At 48.6% G+C, this 22660-nt stretch overlaps 1 protein-coding gene across 1 annotated transcript; it reads left to right on the forward strand.

Annotated features, from left to right (window-relative positions):
- Window positions 1-1880: 1880 nt before the first annotated feature.
- On the forward strand, window positions 1881-16834 carry HTR5A (5-hydroxytryptamine receptor 5A). Its single transcript, XM_052639263.1, has 2 exons — window positions 1881-2624; window positions 16502-16834. Exons 1-2 carry the CDS (start codon window positions 1881-1883, stop codon window positions 16832-16834), a joined length of 1077 nt encoding a protein of 358 aa, XP_052495223.1.
- Window positions 16835-22660: the final 5826 nt, after the last annotated feature.

Genomic DNA, 22660 nt, shown 5'->3' on the forward strand with positions numbered 1-22660 from the left:
CAGGCTCCTCTGTCCATGGGATTCTCCAGGCAAGAACACTGGAGTGGGTTGCCATGCCCTCCTCCAGGGGACCTTCCCCACCCAGGGATGAAGCTGTGTCTTTTCTGTCTCCTGCGTTGCAGGCAGGTTCTTGACCAGCAGCGCCACCTGGGAAGCCCATCTTTTTCTCATTTTCAAACAGCTAAAAATTTTCTGACCAAATCTGTGGACAACCACTCGTGAACGAATAGGATCCAATGACGCCCACTGCATGCACTTTGTAAACCAGAGTTTTAATGCCGTCTTACTTTTCTGTCACCTCACTTCCCTGATTTTAAGTTATTTTATCTTGCTGTATCACATGTCTATCTGTGAGTGCTTTGATATTTTCTCAGTTACTGTGGGTTTGTGTGTGTGGCTATGTGAGTGTGTGTGGGGAAAGAGTTAAATGTGCCCTCCTCCTTTTTGTAAGTGAGATGGAGCTTTTATAACAACTTGCATCCATTTTTTCCCTTCACAAGGAGCAAATGTGGTAGAGCTCACTGGAGACTGCAACTTCTCTATGACTTGGAGAAAAAGGTCTAAACATTCTAGCTCCAGTACCTCAGCACCTCTAGGACAGCAGCCAACTGCTATCCTGCTCTTCCTTCTTAAAGGAAAACAACCCTCTAAGGGAAGTGCCAGGTGTTGTGTAAGAAGCATGCATTCAGGTGCTAAAACCTTTCAGAGCCGAAAAGCCAGTGAAATCATATTAGACCCCTAACTCAGAAAGTGAAGTCGCTCAGTCGTCTTGGACTCCTTGCGACCCCATGGACTGCCTCCTGCCAGGTTCCCCTGTCCATGAAATTTTCCAGGTAAGAGTACTGGAGTGGGTTGCCATTTCCTTCTCCAGAGGATCTTCCCGAACCAGGGATTGAACCTGGGTCTCCCGCATTGCAAGCAGACGCTTTACTGTCTGATCCGCCAGGGAAGCTTTTTACTCGGAAGCTTAACTCGGAAGACAGGTATTAAAATAAAGACCTGTGGAAAGCGAAGAACCCTCTCAAGGTATCGAGACCACCCCTAGAAAGGCCATGGTTTTGGAGTGCTTAGGGGAATATTTCAAGGAAAGTTCTTTGGTAAACTCGTTCCACGAGGGGCGCTCATTTAGGGGAGAAGCGGCAGCACCAAGGACAGCAGCAAGCTCCGCGCGCGCGGGCCGGCGCGGGGACAGCCGGCAGCACCCGGGACAGCGCTAGCGCGGCGCGCTCGTGGCCGAGAGGCGGCCTCATCAGCTGATGCTTTACGTAGGCTGGCTCCCCAGTTTGATAAGAGGGGTCCGGTGGGCGCGCCAGCACTCGCTCTGCGGGGCCGCGGCCCCACACGGAGGGGGTAAGGGGCCGGGGCCGAGCAGACGGCAGGTCCCTGCCGGGCTTCCCCCAGCACGGAGTTGCGGCTGCAGCCCGCGGCCGCTGCGGGGAGAAAGGGGCGGGCGGGGAGGCCACGCGGCGAGAACTACTGCGCTGACGCACCAGCCCTCTCGGCGGCCACACGCCCCGAGGCCGCGCAGCTTGTCCCCGACACTTAGGGGACGCTCGACTCTAGGGAAACAAACTGCTGTGTCTCCGCCGAGGCGAAGCGCCTTGGGCGTGCGACCCTTAGGCGGGCCCTGGCTGAGAGACGCAGCCCCCAGCCTCCGAGGACTTCAGATCTGCCGCCGGCTTGCAGCCCAGCGCCCGCCCCTCCGCCACACCGTCTCCCACGGATGCAGGAGATCGGCCCGTTTCATAGGCGCTCCCCAGAAACCCTGCCTCTGGCCAGAGGGGAGAAGCCTCCGGAGTGGCTTCCAGCACAGGGGCCACCGTGCGTTTTCCTGAGCGCCCCTTTCCTACACACCACGGAGCCGGCCTCCTGACCCAGAGATGGACCCGCCTGCGAACCTCAGCTACTTCACCCTCTCCACCCCCGCCCCTGGGGAGACCAACCGCAGCAGCTTCGACGCAGCAGACCCGCGCCCCAGCCTGCCCCTGCTCTCCGTCTTCGGGGTGCTTGTCCTGACCTTGCTGGGCTTCCTGGTGGCGGCCACGTTCGCCTGGAACCTGCTGGTGCTGGCGACCATTCTCCGCGTACGCACATTCCACTGCGTTCCGCACAACTTGATGGCGTCTATGGCCATCTCGGACGTGCTGGTAGCCGCTCTGGTCATGCCGCTGAGCCTGGTGCACGAGCTGTCTGGGCGCCGCTGGCAGCTGGGCCGGCGGCTGTGCCAGCTGTGGATCGCGTGCGATGTGCTCTGCTGCACGGCCAGCATCTGGAACGTGACGGCCATCGCGCTGGACCGCTACTGGTCCATCACCCGTCACCTGGAATACACGCTCCGCGCCCGCAGGCGCGTCTCCAACGTCATGATCGCGCTCACCTGGGCGCTCTCCGCCGTCATCTCCTTGGCCCCGCTGCTCTTCGGCTGGGGCGAGACCTACTCGGAGGGCAGCGAGGAGTGCCAGGTGAGCCGCGAGCCCTCCTACACCGTGTTCTCCACCGTGGGCGCCTTCTACCTGCCGCTCGGCGTGGTGCTCTTTGTGTACTGGAAGATCTACAAGGCCGCCACGCTCCGAGTGGGCCCCCGGAAGACCAACAGCGTCTCACCCATATCCGACACCGTGCAGGTGGGTGTTAAAGGCAGCCTTAGAAAACACTTTGCTTGCGTTTGCACAGGCCTCGTCTCCGGCACACCTTCCCCCACGTTAGTGAGAAGTGGAAAATTTTTAGTATTTTGGGGCAAGGGAGGGGAGGAAGGGAAGGGGGTCAAGCGGAAGAGAGAAAGCATCACCCACTCTGCTCTGCTCACAGAGCATGCCATCGCTCATGCATATTAATTTCCTCACATGTATGAGGGTTTGAACTATAGAATTCTACAGGGTTCCACTAGGCTTGAAAATTCTGTGGATCTATAACCACCTTTAGAATGTCTGAAGAAGGTGGTGTCCAGGGCTGCACCAGATAAAAGATAAACGTGCAGACTCCTGTGCTTAAGAGGGGGTGTTTGAGGGGGTGGGAAGAGGGGCGGTGATCTGACTTGGCAGGAATATACCAGGCAAAGCACGTTAGTGTTTCAACCCCATCTAATTTTTTCTTTGCAAATTATAGCAATTAATTTTGCAAAAATGTGGTATCTCATGGATTACCGTCATTCTCAGCATCCTCCTCTCCCGATGCAAGATCAGATGTTGCTCACACGCCTGTCTCAGAGCCTGCATCTGTGACCTGCTCCCACGGGCCGTGGTGCTGCTTTCGGGGGCTACCCCTGCCCCAGCCCCACCCCCAGTCAGGCCACATGTGCTGAGGATCACTGGCTTGCCTCCTGGCACAGGAGGAAAGCTGAGGGAGGAAATTAAAACCTAAGGCAGACAACTCCCTAGCTCCGTGTAAAGAGCATTTAAGGTCCAGCCACTGCTCCAGCACCCGGGGGGGCTCAGTCCCCATCTTCTCTCCACCCGCACCTCCTGCTTTTTGTTAACTCTTAGTAATCTGACCCTGTGGTGCAAGCTTCAGGAACCACGAGAGCTCAGCCCCTCCCACTCATTGCCAAGGGTGACCCCTTGAACCTAATTCACATGTGTAAGTTAGATCAGAAATCCACGCAGCACCCATCTCTGTTACTGGCTCTGGGACAACATCAATTCAATGAGCACACTGAGTGAGTACTACGGGCTGGCTGCTGGGGGTAAGAGGGTGATAAAGACACCATCTTTGCCTAGGAGGAGTCTAACGCAGGGAGAGAGGCGTGTGGTGTGAGCACTGTGATGTGACTGTGTTTTTCAAGAGTCAGAAGCTAATTCCAAGCATAACCAGTCAATCAAGCTTAGAGGAACCAGAGGTGAAGGCAGGGGAGAAGGAGAAGGGCATCATTCTAGAAGAAAGAAGGAAAAGGGGGTGAGAGGCCCTCTGTCCTTTTATCTACAACAACAGTCTCACCCAAATGACCCTCTCCCACCCCAGGAAACATTCGCAATGTCTGGTTATCTGATACTCTTTCTGATTATCGACACGTGGGACAGGGTGGACACACAGCACAGCCTGAACGGCAAAGAATTAGTGACAGATTCATGTCAACAGGGACAAATGTGGGAAACCCTGGCCCATGAGATTTCTACACTGGACAAGGAGTGCCGACAAGTAGGAGTGCCCCCAAACCACCAGGCGTGTCCACGTGTGTGCACCCCCGCAGTTCCCGGTCAGGAACAAGGGGGCTGGCAGACGGCCCACTACAGCCCTCCTTACACGGATCCTCTTCTGCCAGGATGCTCACCCAGGTAAACACAATTTGTGATCAACACCAAACGGCTTTAAAAGGGAACGGCAACTGTCCTTGTGTCCTGGAGGGCTTGGAGCAGAAGGAAAAGGGGCTATCACTACTCAGGTCTGGAGACAGCAGAAGCAAAGCACCGCTTCATGTTCTTTCTCTGCCAGGTAACTTTCAAAAATGGGCCCCATGGCTTTGCAAGGCCTCTAAGCGATCCAGGGCTCCACCTGAAACGTGGAGCTGGCCTTGTTCTCACATTACCGTGGAGGGTGGATTAAAAGCCAGGCTTCCTGATTTCTTGGTGGTAGCAGGTGCCAAAGTTTCTAAATACAGTTCTACCGCCAACGATCCCTGTTGCCTAGGGAAACACAACGGGTCTTCCCTGCTGCTTTACCTTCTGAGTTTTCCTCAGACGCACACTGAAAGCCTAACCGCTGTCAGGCACGGAGATGAAAGCCAGGAACATACGAGAGAGAGGCCTTGCCTTGACACAGCCTGATGAAACTGCGACTGAGGCTCCAACGTGAAGACACAGCTGGATTTGCTGCCTGTAAGCGCCTGGGGGACTTCCCGGGTTCTCAGCGGGTTGACATCAGCTGTAGGAGCAGCTCTGCTGGCCAGGCGTTACTGGAGTGAATCCAGGCCTGGCTGCCTAACTTCCAGAAGTGAGGGGCTGACACGGCAGCGGGGCTTGTGAAACTGAGCCCCCCGAGACGAAATGTCCTTGACTGACAGTACATCGAAGGCCCTTGGCCACTCTCGCCAAGACTTTCCTAGCTTCTAGCATTACTGCCCAGGAAGGAGCAGGCTCCGGGCGTGGAACAGGCGGACTGGCCCCAAGCTTGAGGAGCACGTGGCTCTCACTCCCCAGCTCTTGGTCCTCACTCCGGAGAGACCGTCAGGACTGTCCAGCTTCTCAGCTCTGTTGCTGGTTCTCCTTGAAGTTTCATCCATGGAGAGCGGGTGTTCAGACTGCACAGCAATCGACGTGCTCAGTCACTTGTCAGGACAGCGCTGGGCAGAAGCAGTCAAAGCTCTGGACAGTGGACACCAAACCAGATTAACCAACTAGCGGGAAAACATGGGTGGTTTCAGTTAGCAATGGGGATTTACTGCGCGTGGTAACATAAGGTTTAAAGGTTTAATGTAAAAAAACAAACAAACTAGTTTAACTGATGCAAGTAATGTCTCTGAGGCATGGAGGCAAAGCCTTGATCACTGAATGGAGGGGTGGGCTCCAACAGACAATAGTTCTTAGACGGGTGCCATGTGGTTGGATCAGCCCACCTGGAGCGTGCCCCAGCACGTTCACATCGGGACAGGGTGGCAAATCCATGACAAACCAGGGAGAGCCCATCTGAGCTCCCATGCGTTCCGCTCTCATCCACCTGTCTGTGGGGTCTCTTGTCCACAAGAGCTCTAGGACCACTGCTATTTTTCCAGTGATGTCTTGAATTACACACAGTGCAGATACTCTCACAAACAGACTGGTTATAATCCGATAATGTTGAAGGACGGCAGTATGTTTTATCTGGAAGCAGTTTCTACTTACTAAATGTGTAGTTGTGTTAAACTGAAACAAAAGGATTCTCATAAGGATCCTGAAATACCAGCTACAAGTTGGCACACAGGATTATTCAAGATTCTTACCAAATTCTTCCATTAACTTAGGTTTTTTCCCTCAAGCCTTTTCAACAGCCACACCATAAACAAGAAAGCTGTACTGTTGTACATCCACAATTAAAGGCAATTCCCCCTAGAAGTTTGGAAGGACAGGAAGCTGTTGGGTGATAATATCTCCCTTGGGGTGACTTCACTGGGCAGATTTTAGATGGTTGTCATTTTGATTTTTAGCCAAAAGGGGATATTGCTGCTTTCAAGGTTACTTCTGCTGTTTACATTTACTGTGGGCCTTATCTAGGCACCCAAATCTTTTAAAACAGAGGTGCTTCTTGAAGTTTCATCTAGATAGCCATATCTGGTATTGATTATCTGCTTTCTTTTTAAATTTATTTTTAACTGAGGATAATTGTTTTAAAACGTTGGGTTGGTTTCTACCATGCATCACCGTGAATCAGCCATAGGTTTACACACGTCCACTCCCTCCTGAACCTCTCTCCTACCCCTTATTATCTACTTTCCAAGGGTATCTGGAAGTATTGAGCCCCATACTGTGTATTTTCTAAATTTTTAAATTTATTTTTTTCTTATTAAGTTCCCTAATTCAGATTTGAGCCCATTTAGGACAAGACCATATGTCAGCTGTTGGGTTTATATCAGAATACTGCTTTTAAATTTTCTATATAGTTTACAATTTTGAATCCTCAATCAATCTTCTCTTAAGAAATGGCTTCTGAAATTGTTTTAGTTTACATTTAAAAATTTCATGGCCAGGTTATATAGCTCTTCTCTCTTTTATCCTTCTAGTTTTAAATATTTTTCCTCATCTAAGGGAAATTTTAATTAATTTCACTAGGTGCTGCTGATCTGCAGTCTAGGACAATAAGGATTTTGTTCAGTACTCTTTAAAAATTCTAAATTCTACAATGGTTTTTTGCCCTTCTCCCTGAAGTTTAGGGGCTTCCTGGTGGCTCAGGTGGTAAAGAATCCACCAGCAATGTGCAAGACCTGGGTTTGATCCCCGGGTTGGGAACATCCCTCGGGAAAGAGAACAGCTACCCACTCCAGTATTCTTGCCTGGAGAATCCCCATGGACAGAGGGGCCTGGTGGGCTACAGTCCATGGTATTACAAAGAGTCAGACATGACAAGTGGCTTTCACTTTAGAAGAATTCTTCCTTATAGCCTGTATCTCAGCTCTCGATCAAGGTTTTAACTGACATTCCGTAAGTTTGACTTCTTGCCTGGCAATTTTACAATGTGATTTTGTTTTACTGAGGAATCCCCTGAGGAAAAGACAGTTCATTTAGGAAGTTAGGAAAAGCTGAGTAGAAATATGGGGGGTGTAGATGTGTAAGGTGGGGAGGTTTTCAGTTCAGTTCAGTCGCTCAGTCATGTCTGACTCTTTGTGACCCCATGGACTGCAGCACGCCAGGCTTTTCATTCCATCAGCAACTCCCAGAGCTTGCTCAAACTCACACCCATTGAGTCAGTGATGCCATCCAACCATCTCATCCTCTGTCGTCCCCTTCTCCTCCTGCCTTCAATCTTTTCCAGCATCAGGGTCATTTCCAGTGAGTCGGTTTTTCGCATCAGGTAGCCAAAGTATTGGAGTTTCAGCTTCAGCATCAGTCCTTCCAAAGGATATTCAGGGTTGATTTCCTTTAGGATTGACTGGTTTGATCTCCTGGCAGTACAAGGCACTCTCAAGAGTCTTCTCTAACAGCACACTTCAAAAGCATCAATTCTTTGGTACTCAGCTTTCTTTATGGTCCAACTCTCACATCCATACATGACTACTGGAAAACCATAGCTTTGACTAGATGGACCTTTGTCAGCAAAGTAATGTCTGCTTTTTAATATGCTATCTGGGTTGGTCATAGATTTTATTCCAAGGAGCAAGAGTCTTTTAATTTCATATTTGCAGTCACCATCTGCAGTGATTTTGAAACCCAAGAAAATAAAGTCTGTCACTGTCACTGTTTCCATTGTTTCCTCATCTATTTGCCGTGAAGTGATGGGACCAGATGCCATGGTCTTTGTGTTTTGAATGCTGAGTTTAAGCCAGCTTTTTCACTCTCCTCTTTCACCTTCATCAAGAGGCTCTTTAGTTCCTCTTCATTTTCTGCCATAAGGGTGGTATCATCTGAGGTTGTGATATTTCTCCTGGCAATCTTGATTCCAGCCTGTGCTTCATCCAGCCTGACATTTCACAGGAGGTACTCTGCAGTGAAGTTAAATAAGCAGGGTGACAATATACAGCCTTGACATACTCCTTTCTCAATTTGGAACCAGTCTGTTGTTCCATGTCCGGTTCTAACTGTTGCTTCTTGACCTTCATACAGATTTCTCAGGAGGTAGGTAAGGTGGTCTGGTATTCCCATCTCTTTAAGAATTTTCCATGGTTTATTTTGGTGATGGACAGGGAGGCCTGGTGTGCTGCAGTCCATGGGGTTGCAAAGAGTCGGAAATGACTGAGCAACTGAACTGAACTGAATTTTGATCCACACAGTCAAAGGCTTTGATGTAGTCAATTTAAAGCAGAAGTAGATGTTTTCCTGGAATTCTCCTGCTTTTTCTATGATCCAATGGATGTTGGCAATTTGATCTCTGGTTCCTCTGCCTTTTCTAAAACCAGCTTGCACATCTGGAAGTTCTCGGTTCACATACTGTTGACGCCTCACTTGGAGAATTTTGAGCATTACTTTGTTAGCATGTGAGATGAGTGCAATTGTGCAGTAATTTGAACATTCTTTGGCATTGCCGTTCTTTGGGATTGGAATGAAAACTGACCTTTTCCAGTCCTGTGGCCACTGCTGAGTTTTCCAAATTTGCTGGCATGTTGAGTGCAGCACTTTCACAGCATCATCTTTTAGGATTTGAAACAGCTCAGCTGGAATTCCATCGCCTCCACTAGCTTTGTTCGTAGTGATGCTTCCTAAGGCCAACCTGGCTTTGCACTCCAGGATATCTGGCTCTAGGTGAGTGATCACACCATCGTGGCTATCTGGGCCATTAAGACCTCTTTTGTACAGTTCTTCTGTGTATTCTTGCCACCTCTTCTTAATATCTTCTGCTTCTGTTAGGTCCATACCGTTTCTGATCTTTATTGTGCCCATCTTTGCATGAAATTTTCCCTTGGTATCCAATTTTCTTGAAGAGGAAGAGTTCTCTAGTCCTTCCCATTCTACTGTTTTCTTCTATTTCTTTGCACTGGTCACTGAGGAAGGCTTTCTTTTCTTTCCTTGCTTTCCTTTGGAACTTTGTATTCAGGTGGGTATATCTTTCCTCTTTTCCTTTGCCTTTAGCTTCTCTTCTTTTCTCAGCTATTTGTAAGGCCTCCTCAGACAACCATTTTGCCTTTTTGCATTTCTTCTGCTTGGGGATGGTTTTGATCACTGCCTCCTGTACAAAGAGTTGGACATGACTGAGCGACTGAACTGACTGTTCATGGGGTTCTCAACGCAAGAATACTGAAGTGGTTTGCTGTTCCCTTCTCCAGTGGACCACGTTTTGTCAGAACTCTCCACCATGACCCATCTGTCTTGGGTGGCCCTACACAGCACGGCTCATAGTTTCACTGAGTTAGACAAGGCTGTGGGCCAGGGGATCAGTTTTGTTAGTTTTCTGTGATTGTGGTTTTCAGTCTGTCTGCCCTCTGGTGGAGAAGGATAAGAGGCTTGTGGGAGCTTCCTGATGGGAGGGACTGGCTGTGGGGGAATCTGGGTCTTGCCTGATGGGTGGGGCCATGCTCAGCAAAGCTTTAACCCAATTTTCTGTTTTGGGGTGGGGCTATGTTCCCTCCCTGTAGTTTGGCCTGAGGCTAAAATACGGTAGGGGCGATGGCATCTCCCTCAAAAGGACATATGCCAGGACTGTCGTCTCCAGTGCCCCTGACCCTGCGGCAGGCCACTGTCGACCCACACCTCCACCAGAGACTCCCAAACACTCACTGGCAAGTCTGGCTCAGTCTCTTGGGTTCCTGCGCTTTCTCCTGGGTCCTGGTGCGCACAAGGTTTTGTCTGTGCCCTTCAAGTGCCGTTTCCTGTGGAAGTTCTGTAGCAAATCCCACTCAAAGTCAAATTCCCTGGGTTCTCAGTCCCTTTGCCAGATCTCCAGGTTGGGAATTCTGTTGTGGGTCCTAGAACTTTTGCAACAGTGCAAGAATTTCTTTGGTATAATTGTTCTCCAGTCTGTGGGTCATCTGCTCGGTGGCTCTATGGTGGGGCCAGTGGTGACCTCCTCCAGGAGGGCTATGCCACATGCCACACCTCCCAGGTCTGCTGCAGTCAGAGCCCATGTGCCCGCACAGGCCACTGCTGACCCAGCCTCTGCAGGAGACACTCAGACACTCAAAGGCAGGTCTGACTCAGTCTCTGTGGGGTCCCTGGGTCCTGGTACGCACAAGGTTTTGTTTGAGCCCTCTGAGCATCTCAGATGGGTATAAGGTTTGATTCTAAACACGATTTTGCCCCTCATACCCATCTTGTTGGGGCTTCTCCTTTGCCCTTGGATGTGGGTTATCTTTTTTGGTGGGATCCAACAGTCTCCTGTTGAGGGGAGGTTTTGGAAAGTTACAAAATCTTTAGGACCAACTCAGAGTTAGACTTTAAGGCCTTAGCAGAACAACTAAAAAAGCTGACTCTCAACTGTTTAGTGTTTGTCTTCTAACTTAAATATGTTAATTTGTTGATTTTGATTTTCAGAGATATATGAAAAACTTTTTTTCACATTTATCAAGAAAAGAGTGAGAGTTAGGATTACAGTGCAGTTTAAAATAGACGTTCACAAAGATGAAGGCTGAGACTCTGACTAAGACAAATCAGGACACACAAGAAAACGGCCACCAGGGTTGGCCAACAGTCTGTGTGTGTGGACGGTTTCTCAGATCCTTGACCAGAGGCCAAGAAGGGGCCATATGACGACCAACCCAGTCATCAGCGAGCTGGAATGCCAGCTACACAAGGTGATATTTATTCCATAGACCAACAAGATAGGGAATGCCCTCACTTAAGTTTTGTGAAAAACTTGAAGCAAAGTTAGAGCAATTGCTTTTTGACAAACTGGTTATTAAGTCTAATGGTCTGCAAATCATTAGCCCTCAGGTCTGGCTTAGAAAAGATTAGAAGCTTATAAAGCCAGCACCTTATAGAACAATCCTTTTTATATTCAACAGAAAAATAAAAGGTATTCCAGGACAAAAATTAAACCAAAAAAATCTATGAAAATAAGAGTTTGCATATTTAGACAAACAACAGCCAAAACAAAGAAAACAGCAATACAATAAGTAGGTTATGGCATAACATTTTTGCTCAGTGGTATACCTCCAGCAAGAGACCTAACAGCTTTATAAGAAGATGTGAGTCGACTTCTAAATGGCACACCTTTCTAACAAGGTCCAGTTATTTGATACGAAGACCTAAGCTGAATGATCTGATTCAAATACACACGTGTGCGTGCATGCTGAGTCACTCGGTCATGTCTGACTCTTGGTGACCCCATGGACTGTAGCCTGCCAGGCTCCTCTGTCCATGGGATTTTTTAGAAAGAATACTGGAGTGGGTTGCCATTCCCTTCTCCAGGGAATCTTCCTGACCCAAGAATTGAACCCGCATCACCTGTGTCTCCTGCGTCTCAGATTCTTTACACTCTCAGCCATCAGGGAAGCCCATTCAAAGACACATGTGGCTGCAAAGCCTTGGATAACAAAACACAGAGAGTGAGAGGAGCCCAGTGGAGTGGGCTGGCACTCAGCTCATTGAGACTGGTGTGCATCTGCAGACCCAAAGGCAGCTGGGGTCCGGGGCTCTGTGAATGCACCTGTAGTCCAAGTATCCTGTGAAGGGTCCTCAAAACAACATCCATGTAACTCCCCGAGGACAATACAACCACCACACAGCACCTGAATAAAAACACGGCTTGCTACAGATTGAGAGAAAGCTACACCTGTCTGGCACCATCTCCCGGAGCAGGGCAGGACACCCGTCATCAATGGAGACAGTGTTGTGCTCGGGGACGGGAGGGCGTTGAGAGGAACACTGAGCGGACATTCCCCATGCAGGGGTGACTCAGTGAGGCCGCTGTTGGCTCACTGCTGCTTGGGGACACGTGCACTGGGGCGCACCTCGCCCCAGCGGGCTGACTGTCAGAAGTGAGGGCCGACACCGACCGGCTGGTCTGCCAGTGCCTGTTCCCAGAGCTGGACCGCCCTGGATTCACTGGAGGGGTTTAAACAAGCAGCGAGGCTCTGTGTTACCACAACTACAGGACCGACAGTCTTTTCCTAAGGTTGTGGAAACGTTCTTATTCTGCCCCTTGTAAGCCCTCCCTAGGTGGGTAGGATCATTCCCAGATTAAACATCCCAACTCACTGGTACATCCTGCGTGTGACAATGGTCTGGTCTCACCTGCAGTCACCTGAAGCCACACTTCCCAGGTGAGAGCCTTCATCCCTTAATTGCAATACCCACTACTGATTATAATCTATTGATTGTCTGTGTTATTAATAGGGAGGTGAAGCAGAATAGTTTGAGGAAATAAAAGGACATGCTAGATTTATGATTAACTAGTGAATAGTTATTTAACTAGGCTTCCCAGGTGGCTCAGTGGTAAAGAATCCGCCTGCAATGCAGGAGATGTGGGTTTGATCCCTGGGTCAGAAAGATCCCCTGGAGAAGGAAATGACAACCTACTTCATTGTTTGAGCCTGGGAAACCCCATGGACAGAAGAGCCTGGTGGGCTAGTCCACAGTGTTGCAATAGAGTTGCACACAACTTAGTGACTAAACAACAAGTTCAGTTCAGTTCCGTCGCTCAGTCGTGTCCAACTCTTTCAACCCCATGGACTGCAGCGCGCCAGGCCTCCCTGTCCATCACCAACTCCCGGAGCTTGCTCAAACTGACGTCCATCGAGTCAGTGATGCCATCCAACCATCTCATCCTCTGTCATCCCCTTCTCCTCCTGCCTTCAATCTTTCCCAGCATCAGCATCTTTTCCAATGAGTTGGTTGGAGTTTCAGCTTCAGCATCAATCCTTCCATTGAATATTCAGGACTGATTTCCTTTAGGATTGACTGGTTTAGATAGCAACAAGTTATCTCACACATAACCATCTTCATTTTTTTTTAAGTTTCAGCTTTTAAAAAACTTTTAATTTTGTATTGGGGTATAGTCGATTAGCGATGTTGCGATAGTTCAGGTGAACAATGAGGGACTCAGTCATACATGTATACATGTATCCATCCTCCCCCAAAATCTCCCCCGCAACACACACATCCAGGCTGCCACATAACATTGAGCAGAGTTCCATGTGCTATACAGTAGGTCACAGTTGAACACATAACCGTTTTGGACGAATGGGAAGTCTAAATCATAGGCACATGTCCCCCAAATAATTCATTTGTTTGGAGATACAAGGCCAACTGTTCATTTAGAAAATTGTTTCCATGGGAGTCTTAAATTGTGAGGCTTGTGCTTTAGAAATGATACAAGACTACAAAGATAAATGGGAAAAGTGAAGCTCGGCTTGAATGCTTTCACTTATTTTTACCCCATTACCTCTCTTTCTGTGACTCTACTAACCGTGCTGAGTAACTGACAGAATCATCAACAGAGTCTATACCCCAGGCGTGATTAAGTGCTTTACTGTGATTGCTGACAAGCAGAGCTAAGGAGTCCTTTAGTCAGAAAGCCACAGGGTAAGCAGCCAAGTCAACCATCTGCTAACATGGGGAGCTGAAACCCCCCTACAGCAAAGCCCCTCCTCCAGTGGAGCCATTCCAGACCAACGACGTGCCCACCAGGTGAGCTGGTGTTGAATGACCCCCAAAATGATCAACACTTCTCATCAAAGTCGTAGAGTGTGCTTTTCTGAGAAACAAGGAGTTCTCTAACCTATAAAAATTCCTGACTCAAAACAAACCATAAAAATAATGTATTTAGGGAGAAAAGTTTAACTTGAATTCAAACTAGAATTCTAAGAAGTGGGAGAAGACCGCATGGAACAGGAAAAGAATTGTTAAAAATGAATTTAGGTTCTCTGCTGTAAAGGGGCCCCACGAATGTGCTCCCCAGCTGCTGTGCTAAGAACTTAGAGAAAGCGATCATGGACTTGTGGGTCCCACTGACAAGAGAAATCCTCCTGAAGACAAGCTTAGGAATGAAAAACTGGGAAACCTTTAAGAGACACTTACACATCAATTCTTGTACAGTGGGGAATTCTCACAAATTCAATGAGCACAACAACCTGTGCATGGGAACAGTTCAAATTCAAAAGAACCTAGGTACAGTATACTGCAAGAACCTCGGATCTTATACTTGTTGCTGGTCAGTTGCTCAGTAGTGTCTCTGCGACCCCGTGGACTGCAGCACACCAGGCTTCCCCATCCTTCACCATCTCCCGGAGCTTGCTCAACTCATGTCCACTGAGTTGGTGATGCCATCCAACCATCTCGTCCTCCGTTGCCCCCTTCTCCTCCTGCCCTCACTCTCTCCCAGCACCAGGATCTTTGCTAACAAGTCGGCTCTTTACATCAGTTGGCCAAAACTGTCAGGATTTCGTAGTGCAGCTGCCACACCCCTGCACAAGCAGGCCTGTGTAGGGCATTCAATGTTTCTCCATGAGGATGATGACCTGAAGGGACGGGCTGCCATGAAACTGTCTTATGACACTTGAGCTTCCATCCCTGATGCTCACCTTTATAAACATATCCTACACCTGAATGTATGGCACACACCTGGACAACAAACAGCCCTGTGATCCCTCGTCCCCTCAGACCCACAAAGAGGTACTGTGCTGTATTCTGACGTGGAGTCCCTTTGGATACAGGTCAGGACTGGGTCTGAACGTCCCAGCAGAGTCTCAGTCAATAGGACAGAAGGTGGCCCCTCAGAATGGAAGCTGTGTAACTTTTCCCATTATGCAGTAGAAAACTCCCACAGACAAAAAGCAGAGTGCTGGGAGTGTATCTCATCCCTCACCAAAGGCTGGCCTCACGGAGGCAGTCTCACTGTGGGGCTCACAGCGTCTCACAACTGGAATCTGCATATTTGAAGGGCTCAGACGGTCTTCTGGAGCTGACCTGGAGGGGCACTGACCACCAAGAAGCAGGCAGGCAGTGAGTGGGGATGGGGTGAGGGTGGAGAGGCTCCCAAGAGTGGGCCGGGGTTCAGGAGCCACAGTACCTAGCTGTGTGTTGCTGTGTTCATTTCTGCCGATACCCCAGAGCTTGGAGTCTGGTCTACATGCTCCACCTTTACACAAGTGTGCTACAGAGAGTTAAGGGTTGGTCACGATGGCCTCAAAACCGTGAGCAGCCAGCGTCGCCCAGGAAAAAGTTTGAAAGGCAAGAGAACTTCTCGAGGACTCAAGAGTCAGGACTGGAATTACTGTTTCATTGCCACCTTGGGGAAACAGGGAGAAACGGGTTCCTTGATGGCCTTCTGAGGTCGAGTTTTACTAAGGGAATTAGTGACTTTTCCTATTTTCTTTATGCTGAAAAATAAAACTGAATACTGTGCTTGCATTTCTATAAATTAGCTCCCTGAAATGAAGTCCACGATAGACACTAATAAAAGAAGAAAGGTAACTGGCTCCGTCCAGGGGTGAGGCTCTTGAAAGACACAGGTGAAAGGGCCAATGCCACTTATCTTATGTATGCTTTTAAGAGCTGAAGAATAATTAACTACTTGTTTCAATATTTATGAATCTTTTCTTTAACTGTATAATGCTTGGGGTTTCGCTGTCTTTCAAATAGATGACAGGAAGGTTAACATATAAATTTAGTCATCCACACAGGAGCCAACATTCCCTTAACTACAGTGTTCGTATTTTCAGCTCCATCACTCTATATGATGTTATGAACAGTTCCTCTTGACTGCAACTTGTAGATGCAGCCATAAACTGGTTACGTGGGTTAGAGAGACAGACCCTGTGACCTAGCTCACTGCCTAGAAGGTTGTGCGCTACTGGGGCGTGAGTGGGTCCCTCTCCAGGTCAAGTGTACTGGGATCACAGAAAGCCGGAGTTGCAGAGGACAGAGTTTGATATCAGGGTAGTCTCTCCACTAGTGAATGATGGATCGACCCAGAAACTGCCCCACATTGTGACGGGGTCAACTAATCTGCTCATTTAGCACATCAGCCCATTGTCATTCCTCCTGTTTCAGGGGCCTCATCATCAGACACATCGTATTCCAGTTCCCCAAAGACCTGGAGAAAAAAAAAAATTAAACAGCTGGAATGGAGCAAAGAGCCTCCTTTCCTAGGAATTCCGCCACCTTAGAGAAGGGTCGTGAAGCTGGAGAAACTGCCTTCCAGGGGACTTGGGCAGGCCGAGGTGGAGGGAATCTGAGTTTAGCATCTCTTATTTTCCATGAAAGTTGGGGCAGGGGATAAACCAGAAGGAGATCAAAAAGATTTAAGATGTCAAAATGTGAGCAAACACTCAGCTCTGTTGGCCCGGGAGTGGGTGGACCCGACAGTAGGGTCCCTGCAACAGACAATTAAAAGCTTTCTCTTGAAGGGCAGGTGCGGGAAACCGGGCCCACCCGAGTCTCCGGTCAGCCCACCCCGGGTGTGGGATGGGGGTGGCTCTCCTGATGCTTCCATTTGCCTTCTCCAGGTGAAGGGCGCCGCTCAGCGGCCTGAGATGGTCCTCGCCACGCGCGGCGCCACGGTCACCTTCCAGGCCGACGGGGACACGTGGGGCGAGCAGAAGGAGCAGCGCGCCGCCCTCATGGTGGGCATCCTCATCGGGGTGTTCGCGCTCTGCTGGATCCCGTTCTTCACCGCCGAGCTCCTCAGCCCCCTGTGCGCCTGCGACGTCCCAGCCACCTGGAAGAGCGTCTTCCTGTGGCTCGGCTACTCCAACTCCTTCTTCAACCCCCTCATCTACACGGCCTTCAACAAGAACTACAACAGTGCCTTCAAGAACTTCTTCTTGAGGCACCACTGAGCACGAGGCTGGAAAGGCGAGGGGTACTCGCCCATCTGCCCATCCCCACCCGGCAACTGCCTGCCAGAGACAGGCCTTCGAGGTCCCCAGGGTGGCCCCCAGAGCCAACTGGCTCACTGCCGCACTCCCGGCAGGAAGCGAGTCAGCACAGGCAGTTCCCAGGACCTCATTTTATCCCATTTATCTGCTTGTCCTCACTCCACACTGCACAGCCACGGACTTGGCCCACCAAGTGCCCTTTCCTCTCCAAAGTCCCCCGCAGCATGGTTTAGCATCCTCATCCCAGAAAAGTCAAGCCAGCCAGAGGCGAGGGAGGAAACAGATCAGTCCAGGCAGGATGAGGACAGACAGGAAGTGATGAGCAAGGAGTCACAATTGGGACATCTAGAGGGAAGGAAACCACAACTGCAAGTTTCCCGGAACAGTCCCCACTTGCAGGGCTCCATTCCGTGGTTCCACGAAGTTCACCCTAGTACTTACCATGTCCCAATATTTGCCCGCAAAACATTCTCTCTGAATATATCAAAGTACACAGCCACATCTGCAAGACCAGTCAATATGGCCCCACACACGTGCACACCGAACCTATGGAAGAGGCAAGTGTTCCCACTGGCCAGTTTATTCTAAAACGCAACCCAAGAGCTTGGAACTGGAACTGAAAGTCAAATCAAATACCGCCTTCCGTTTTGAAGCAACTGTCCACAACACTGAGATATCTACTAGCTCCGTAGAACCTGTCAAATTTGCTTATTTACTATGGGTTCCATTTGTATAGAATTTATTCAAATGTTACCAAACGAAGATTTCTAGCCTCAGATCATGAGGTTAGAATAACAAAACTGGCGCAAAGTTGTTGACTTCTTAAATATAGTTTTATCACTAAGGGCTATGAAGGCTTATTCACCAAACAGGGGCACTTTAAGGTGATGGGTGATCGATCTGTTCACTGCTGCTGTGCACTGGCATGTAAATACCCACTGTGAGGCCGATACAGGCAACGACGAACGCAGAAAAGTGGTAACACTTGAATGAACACGGCAATGTAACTGGTGAGGCAAGACAATTAAGTGATGATGTGGTGTTTATGTGATCACACAAAACTTTAAAAAGGTCTTGGACAACAAAACTGCCTGTGGTTTGCTATGTCCCTGATTCTCTGAATGCATGCGTTTAAAAATTATATATTATGTCTGAATTATTACAATACGGATATATTGTTATATGTATTATTTTGTACATACTAAATTATATTAATTAACATATTAAAAATAGGAGACCTATGTCCATTTGTTTTAACACTTGCTCCTTGGAAGGAAAGCTATGATCAACCTAGACAGCATATTAAAAAGCAGACATTACTTTGCCAACAAAGGTCCATCTAGTCAAGGCTATGGTTTTTCCAGTAGTCATGTATGGATGTGAGAGTTGGACTATAAAGAAAGCTGAGCACTGAAGAATTGATCCTTTTGAACTGTGGTGTTGGGGAAGACTCTTGAGAGCTCCTTGGACTACAAGATCCAACCAGTCAATCCTAAAGAAATCAGTCCTGAATATAAGGACTGATGTTGAAGCTGAAACTCCAATACTTTGGCCACCTGATGCAAAGAAGTGACTCACTAGAAAACACCGATGCTGGGAAAGATTGAAGGTGAGAGGAGAAGGGGACGACAGAGGATGAGACGGCTGGATGGCATCACCGACTCAGTGGAGTTTGAGTAAGCTCTGGGAGTTGGTGAAGGACAGGGAGGCCTGGCGTGCTGCAGTCCATGGGGTCGCAGAGCTGGACCCGACTGAGCGACTGAACTGAACTGATGTCCACTTGGGGTCTCGGTTTGAAGTTTGGCTTTGCATTCACTGCAAAGGTGGCTCTGATGCCTCAGTCAGCACCAAGCTCCACGGCAACAGTGGACAGTAGGACTCGATGCATGGCCCAGACTGAATTTACTTAGAAATCAGGACGGCAATTCCTGTAGGGCAGACCTGGGCATCGCATCTCCCACCGCGTGGGTGACGATATCCACATCACCACCCTATGCACGCCCCGTCCCCACTGATCAGAGCCACGCTGCAGGGGCCCCACCTGGGACTAGGCCTGAAGTCCCTGGCAGGGGAAGAGAAGCAAAGGGTGTCGAGACTTCATTCTCACAGGATCAGTGGAGAGCATCTGGAGCCCAGCCTCAGAAGATACATGAGCCTTGACGCTCAGGGAGGCTCAGGCTGGGAACGGGAGTGGAGTGGTGTCTGTTTACATACATGGAAAGGAAAAGCCATTTAAACAAAGACTCTCTACAGTTGTACCCTATGGTCAGAAAGGACCAAGAAGTGGTGATTATAATGAAGTTCTATCTGACCACAGGGCTCCATCCCAGCTTCTCCTTAAAGCCCAGGCTGGATGAGACGTGGAGGGGAGGATCGGGGGGCGGGGGGGCTCCCATCTCAGGGCAGGTGGCTTTTATTTCCCAGATGACTGTGTGACGCTGCAGAGCAGAGATGCTCAGAGTGAAGTGAAGTCGCTCAGTCATGTAGAACTCTTTGCGATCCCATGGACTCTAACCTACCAGGCTCCTTCGTCCATGGGATTTTCCAGGCAAGAATACTGGAGTGGGTTGCCATTTCCTTCTCCAGGGGATCTTCCCGACCCAGGGATCAAACCCCGGCATCGCAGGCAGACGCTTTACAGCCTGAGACACCAGGGAAGCCAAGTGACCGGCTTTCACGCTGATTTGGCAACAGGACCCTGTCATCAAGTGCGTGCGTTCTCGGGGAGACCCTCACAGAAGAGACCAGATCCCGTGTGGCTCAGGCAGTTTTGTCCTTCCTCCCTTCGCTGGATGACAAGGAGCTGCACAGCAGGCTGACTCAGTTGCCGCCTCACTAACACTGCACTTGTTCCTTGGTCTGTGTGGCTGCAATCCCAATGGAGACTTCTCTGAGGGGACAGGGTTCTAAAAATCACATATTTCCTCTCTCCAGATACACAATAAAGTAGGTTTCAGATATGAACACCTTGGGAAGAGAAGAACTAGCCTGAACTAGTATCTTCTCCCTGGTGAAAACCAATGACATAAATAATACACATATTTCATTCACCACTTCCAAGCTATGCTTCTGTGCTCTAATTGAAGTGTTAAGTTAGCAAAAAAAAAAAAAAATCACTATCTCCCTCCTTGGTCCCTGGAACATTCTGAGGCAGCTTATAATAAAACCAGACAATAAAATAATTGTTGTAATAAAACCTGTAGGCTCTTCAGTAGACTTAGCAGAATGCCAACGGGGAGAAATTGGTTTTCTGGAAGTATAAAGAGAGTTCACCTTCAATTACTTCTCTCCATAAATTCCAAGGAGCCTGATAACTCACACCCAGCCCACCAAACACAAAGAGAATAAAGTAGAGGCATAAAGCAAACCCTATACACAGCCCGGACCCCTCTGACCTTGTTATTTTGTGGGTATTCCCCTTTACATTGTTAATAACATGGACATGTTGGCACCCAGACTGAGCCCACACTGGTGTGAATGCCTCTGAGGCATTCATTGTGGTCTTAATGAACTCTAATTCTATATTCCTTGTGACGATGGATGCCAGTCTCCAGCTCTGATGTAGATAAACGAGCTAACCTCCTCCTCCTAGGAAGTCACCAGAGCCAGAGCTCTCGTGTTCTGAGGGTCCTCCTGCAGCTCCGTGGGCAACGATCAATAGGCATTAAATCATGTTTACGCCCAAAGCACTGGACCTTAGGTAACTGTCTCCCAAAATGGAAGGTGCCCTTGCTAGCTGAGGCCCTAATGAGAGAATTCAGTTTACAGACCTACTCTTTGAACAAACCGCTTACCAGTGGCCCTATTCGCAGAGCTTGCAGAAATAACGGGACTCAGCCACATAGAATCTTCGCTTTAGAAATGATGAGTTCGTTGTTTTCAACTAGTCACATTTGCACATGGGTCTTTGGAACAAGGTAAAATGACTTTTCAAAAAGTGAAGGAAAAAAAACAGTCTCTGATATTTCAACAACAAGTTGAAAACCAGTCTCTATAGTGGTCACCGGAGCTGGTGCCAAGGAAAGACAAAATCAAGCTTCACCCAACTAAACCTTTCCCTTGATTTCATCTACTATCTAAAACTTCTAGTCTATGCAAATCTTGTTTCCAAACTTTTCTCCTGAGGTGCAAACCCATTACGGACTGAATGTCCCCCAAACACACATAAATTCAAACACCGAAGCCCTGACCCCAGCTTGATGGTACTGGGAGACGGGAGGTGATTAGATTTGGATGAGGGCATGAAGGTGGGGCCCCACACACCAGAGAGCTTGTCCCCTCTCTCTCCATGCACATAAAGAGGAGACCACGTGAACACGGCGGGAAGGCGACCATCTGTAGGCCCGGAAGAGAGCCCTCACCAGACAGCCAACTGGCTGGGACCCTGACCCTGGCTTCGGCCTCCCCAGCCCCCAGGACTGTGAGAACACACGTTCCTGTTGTGTGACCCACTCCGTCCATGGTATTTGCTATGATAACCTGAGCTAATTCAACCAGTGTCACTTGCTCAGAATGAAACTCCAGGAGGAACAGATACACTTTTTAAAGAAAATATTCACACGCCTTGTTCTCATACACTTCTAGGCAAATAGACTTCTCCCTGGTCAGGACAGGTATCCAATCCACCAGGACTGTAAATTAAAGCTGTTACAGAAGGACTGGGTAGATCCATACAGCTTTGTGTAGGCGTTCTGAGAAGACGACACTGGCCTTCAAAACTCTGAGAGGAACAGATTTTCTAGGTATTAGAATTAGGTTTGTGTAGAGAGTTTATGTCAGTCAGGGTTCTCCAGAGAAACGAAATCCACAGAAGGGTGTATACATGTGTAGCGACAGAGAGAGAGGAAGAGGGACAAAGAGGGAGAGGAAGGGAGAGAAAGGGTGTTTAAGGAGTTGCTCAGGTGATTGCGGAGGCTGGCAAGTCTAGAATCTAGAATCTACCGCATCAGCTGGCAGGCTGGAGACCCAGGAAACAGTTGATGTTGCAGCTGGGACTCAAGGGCCTTCTGACCTCAGGGCATCTCAGTCTTTCCCCCCTAAGGCTTTTAACTGACTGGATGAGGCCCACCTATATTATGGAGGGTAATCTGTTTTATGCCAAGTCTACTGATTCAAATGTTAGTCTCATCTAAAAATGCCTGCACAATGCCAGGACACAAAAACAAACTAAATGTCCATTGATGGATGAATGGATAAAGGAGGTGTGGTACACACATATAATGGAATATTGGCCATAAAAAGAATGCAATAATGCCACTTGGAGTGTCACAGATGGACCCAGACTGCCATACTGAGGGAAGTCAGTCAGAGAAAGACAAATACCACATGACAGGGCATGTATGTAGAACCTGGACAAACGGTAGAAATGAACTTATTTACAACACAGAACAGAGTCACCGATGCAGAAACCAAACTTATGGCTGGCAAGCAGGGGAGGTAGAAGGGATACGATGGGAGACTGGAACGGACATACACACACTACTGTATATAAAACAGACAAGAACCTACTTACAACACAGGGGACTCTATTCAACACTCTGTAATCATCTATATGAGAAAAGAATCTAAAAAAGAGTGGTATGTATATATGCATAATTGATTGCTACACAGCAGAAATACAACACTGCAAATGAACTATACTCAAATAAAAATTATTTAAAAAGTAATTTTAAAAGAAACTTCAGAAACACCTAGAATAGTATTTAGCCAAATATCAGGGAATAGACGGTACATAAAACTCATGAGCCCAGAGGCTAACTCTGCTGTCTACAGCTGCTAGGGTATGAG

The sequence above is a fragment of the Budorcas taxicolor genome, chromosome 4 (assembly GCF_023091745.1).
Source record: "Budorcas taxicolor isolate Tak-1 chromosome 4, Takin1.1, whole genome shotgun sequence".
NCBI classification, from domain to species: Eukaryota; Metazoa; Chordata; class Mammalia; order Artiodactyla; family Bovidae; genus Budorcas; species Budorcas taxicolor.

What these genes read in the sequence shown, in the direction of transcription:
- HTR5A (XM_052639263.1), top strand. Translation starts at nt 1,881, where the DNA reads ATGGACCCGCCTGCGAACCTCAGCTACTTCACCCTCTCCACCCCCGCC. An exon ending in CCATATCCGACACCGTGCAG is followed by an intron (nt 2,625 to 16,501) that starts GTGGGTGTTAAA and finishes TGCCTTCTCCAG; the next exon opens with GTGAAGGGCGCCGCTCAGCG.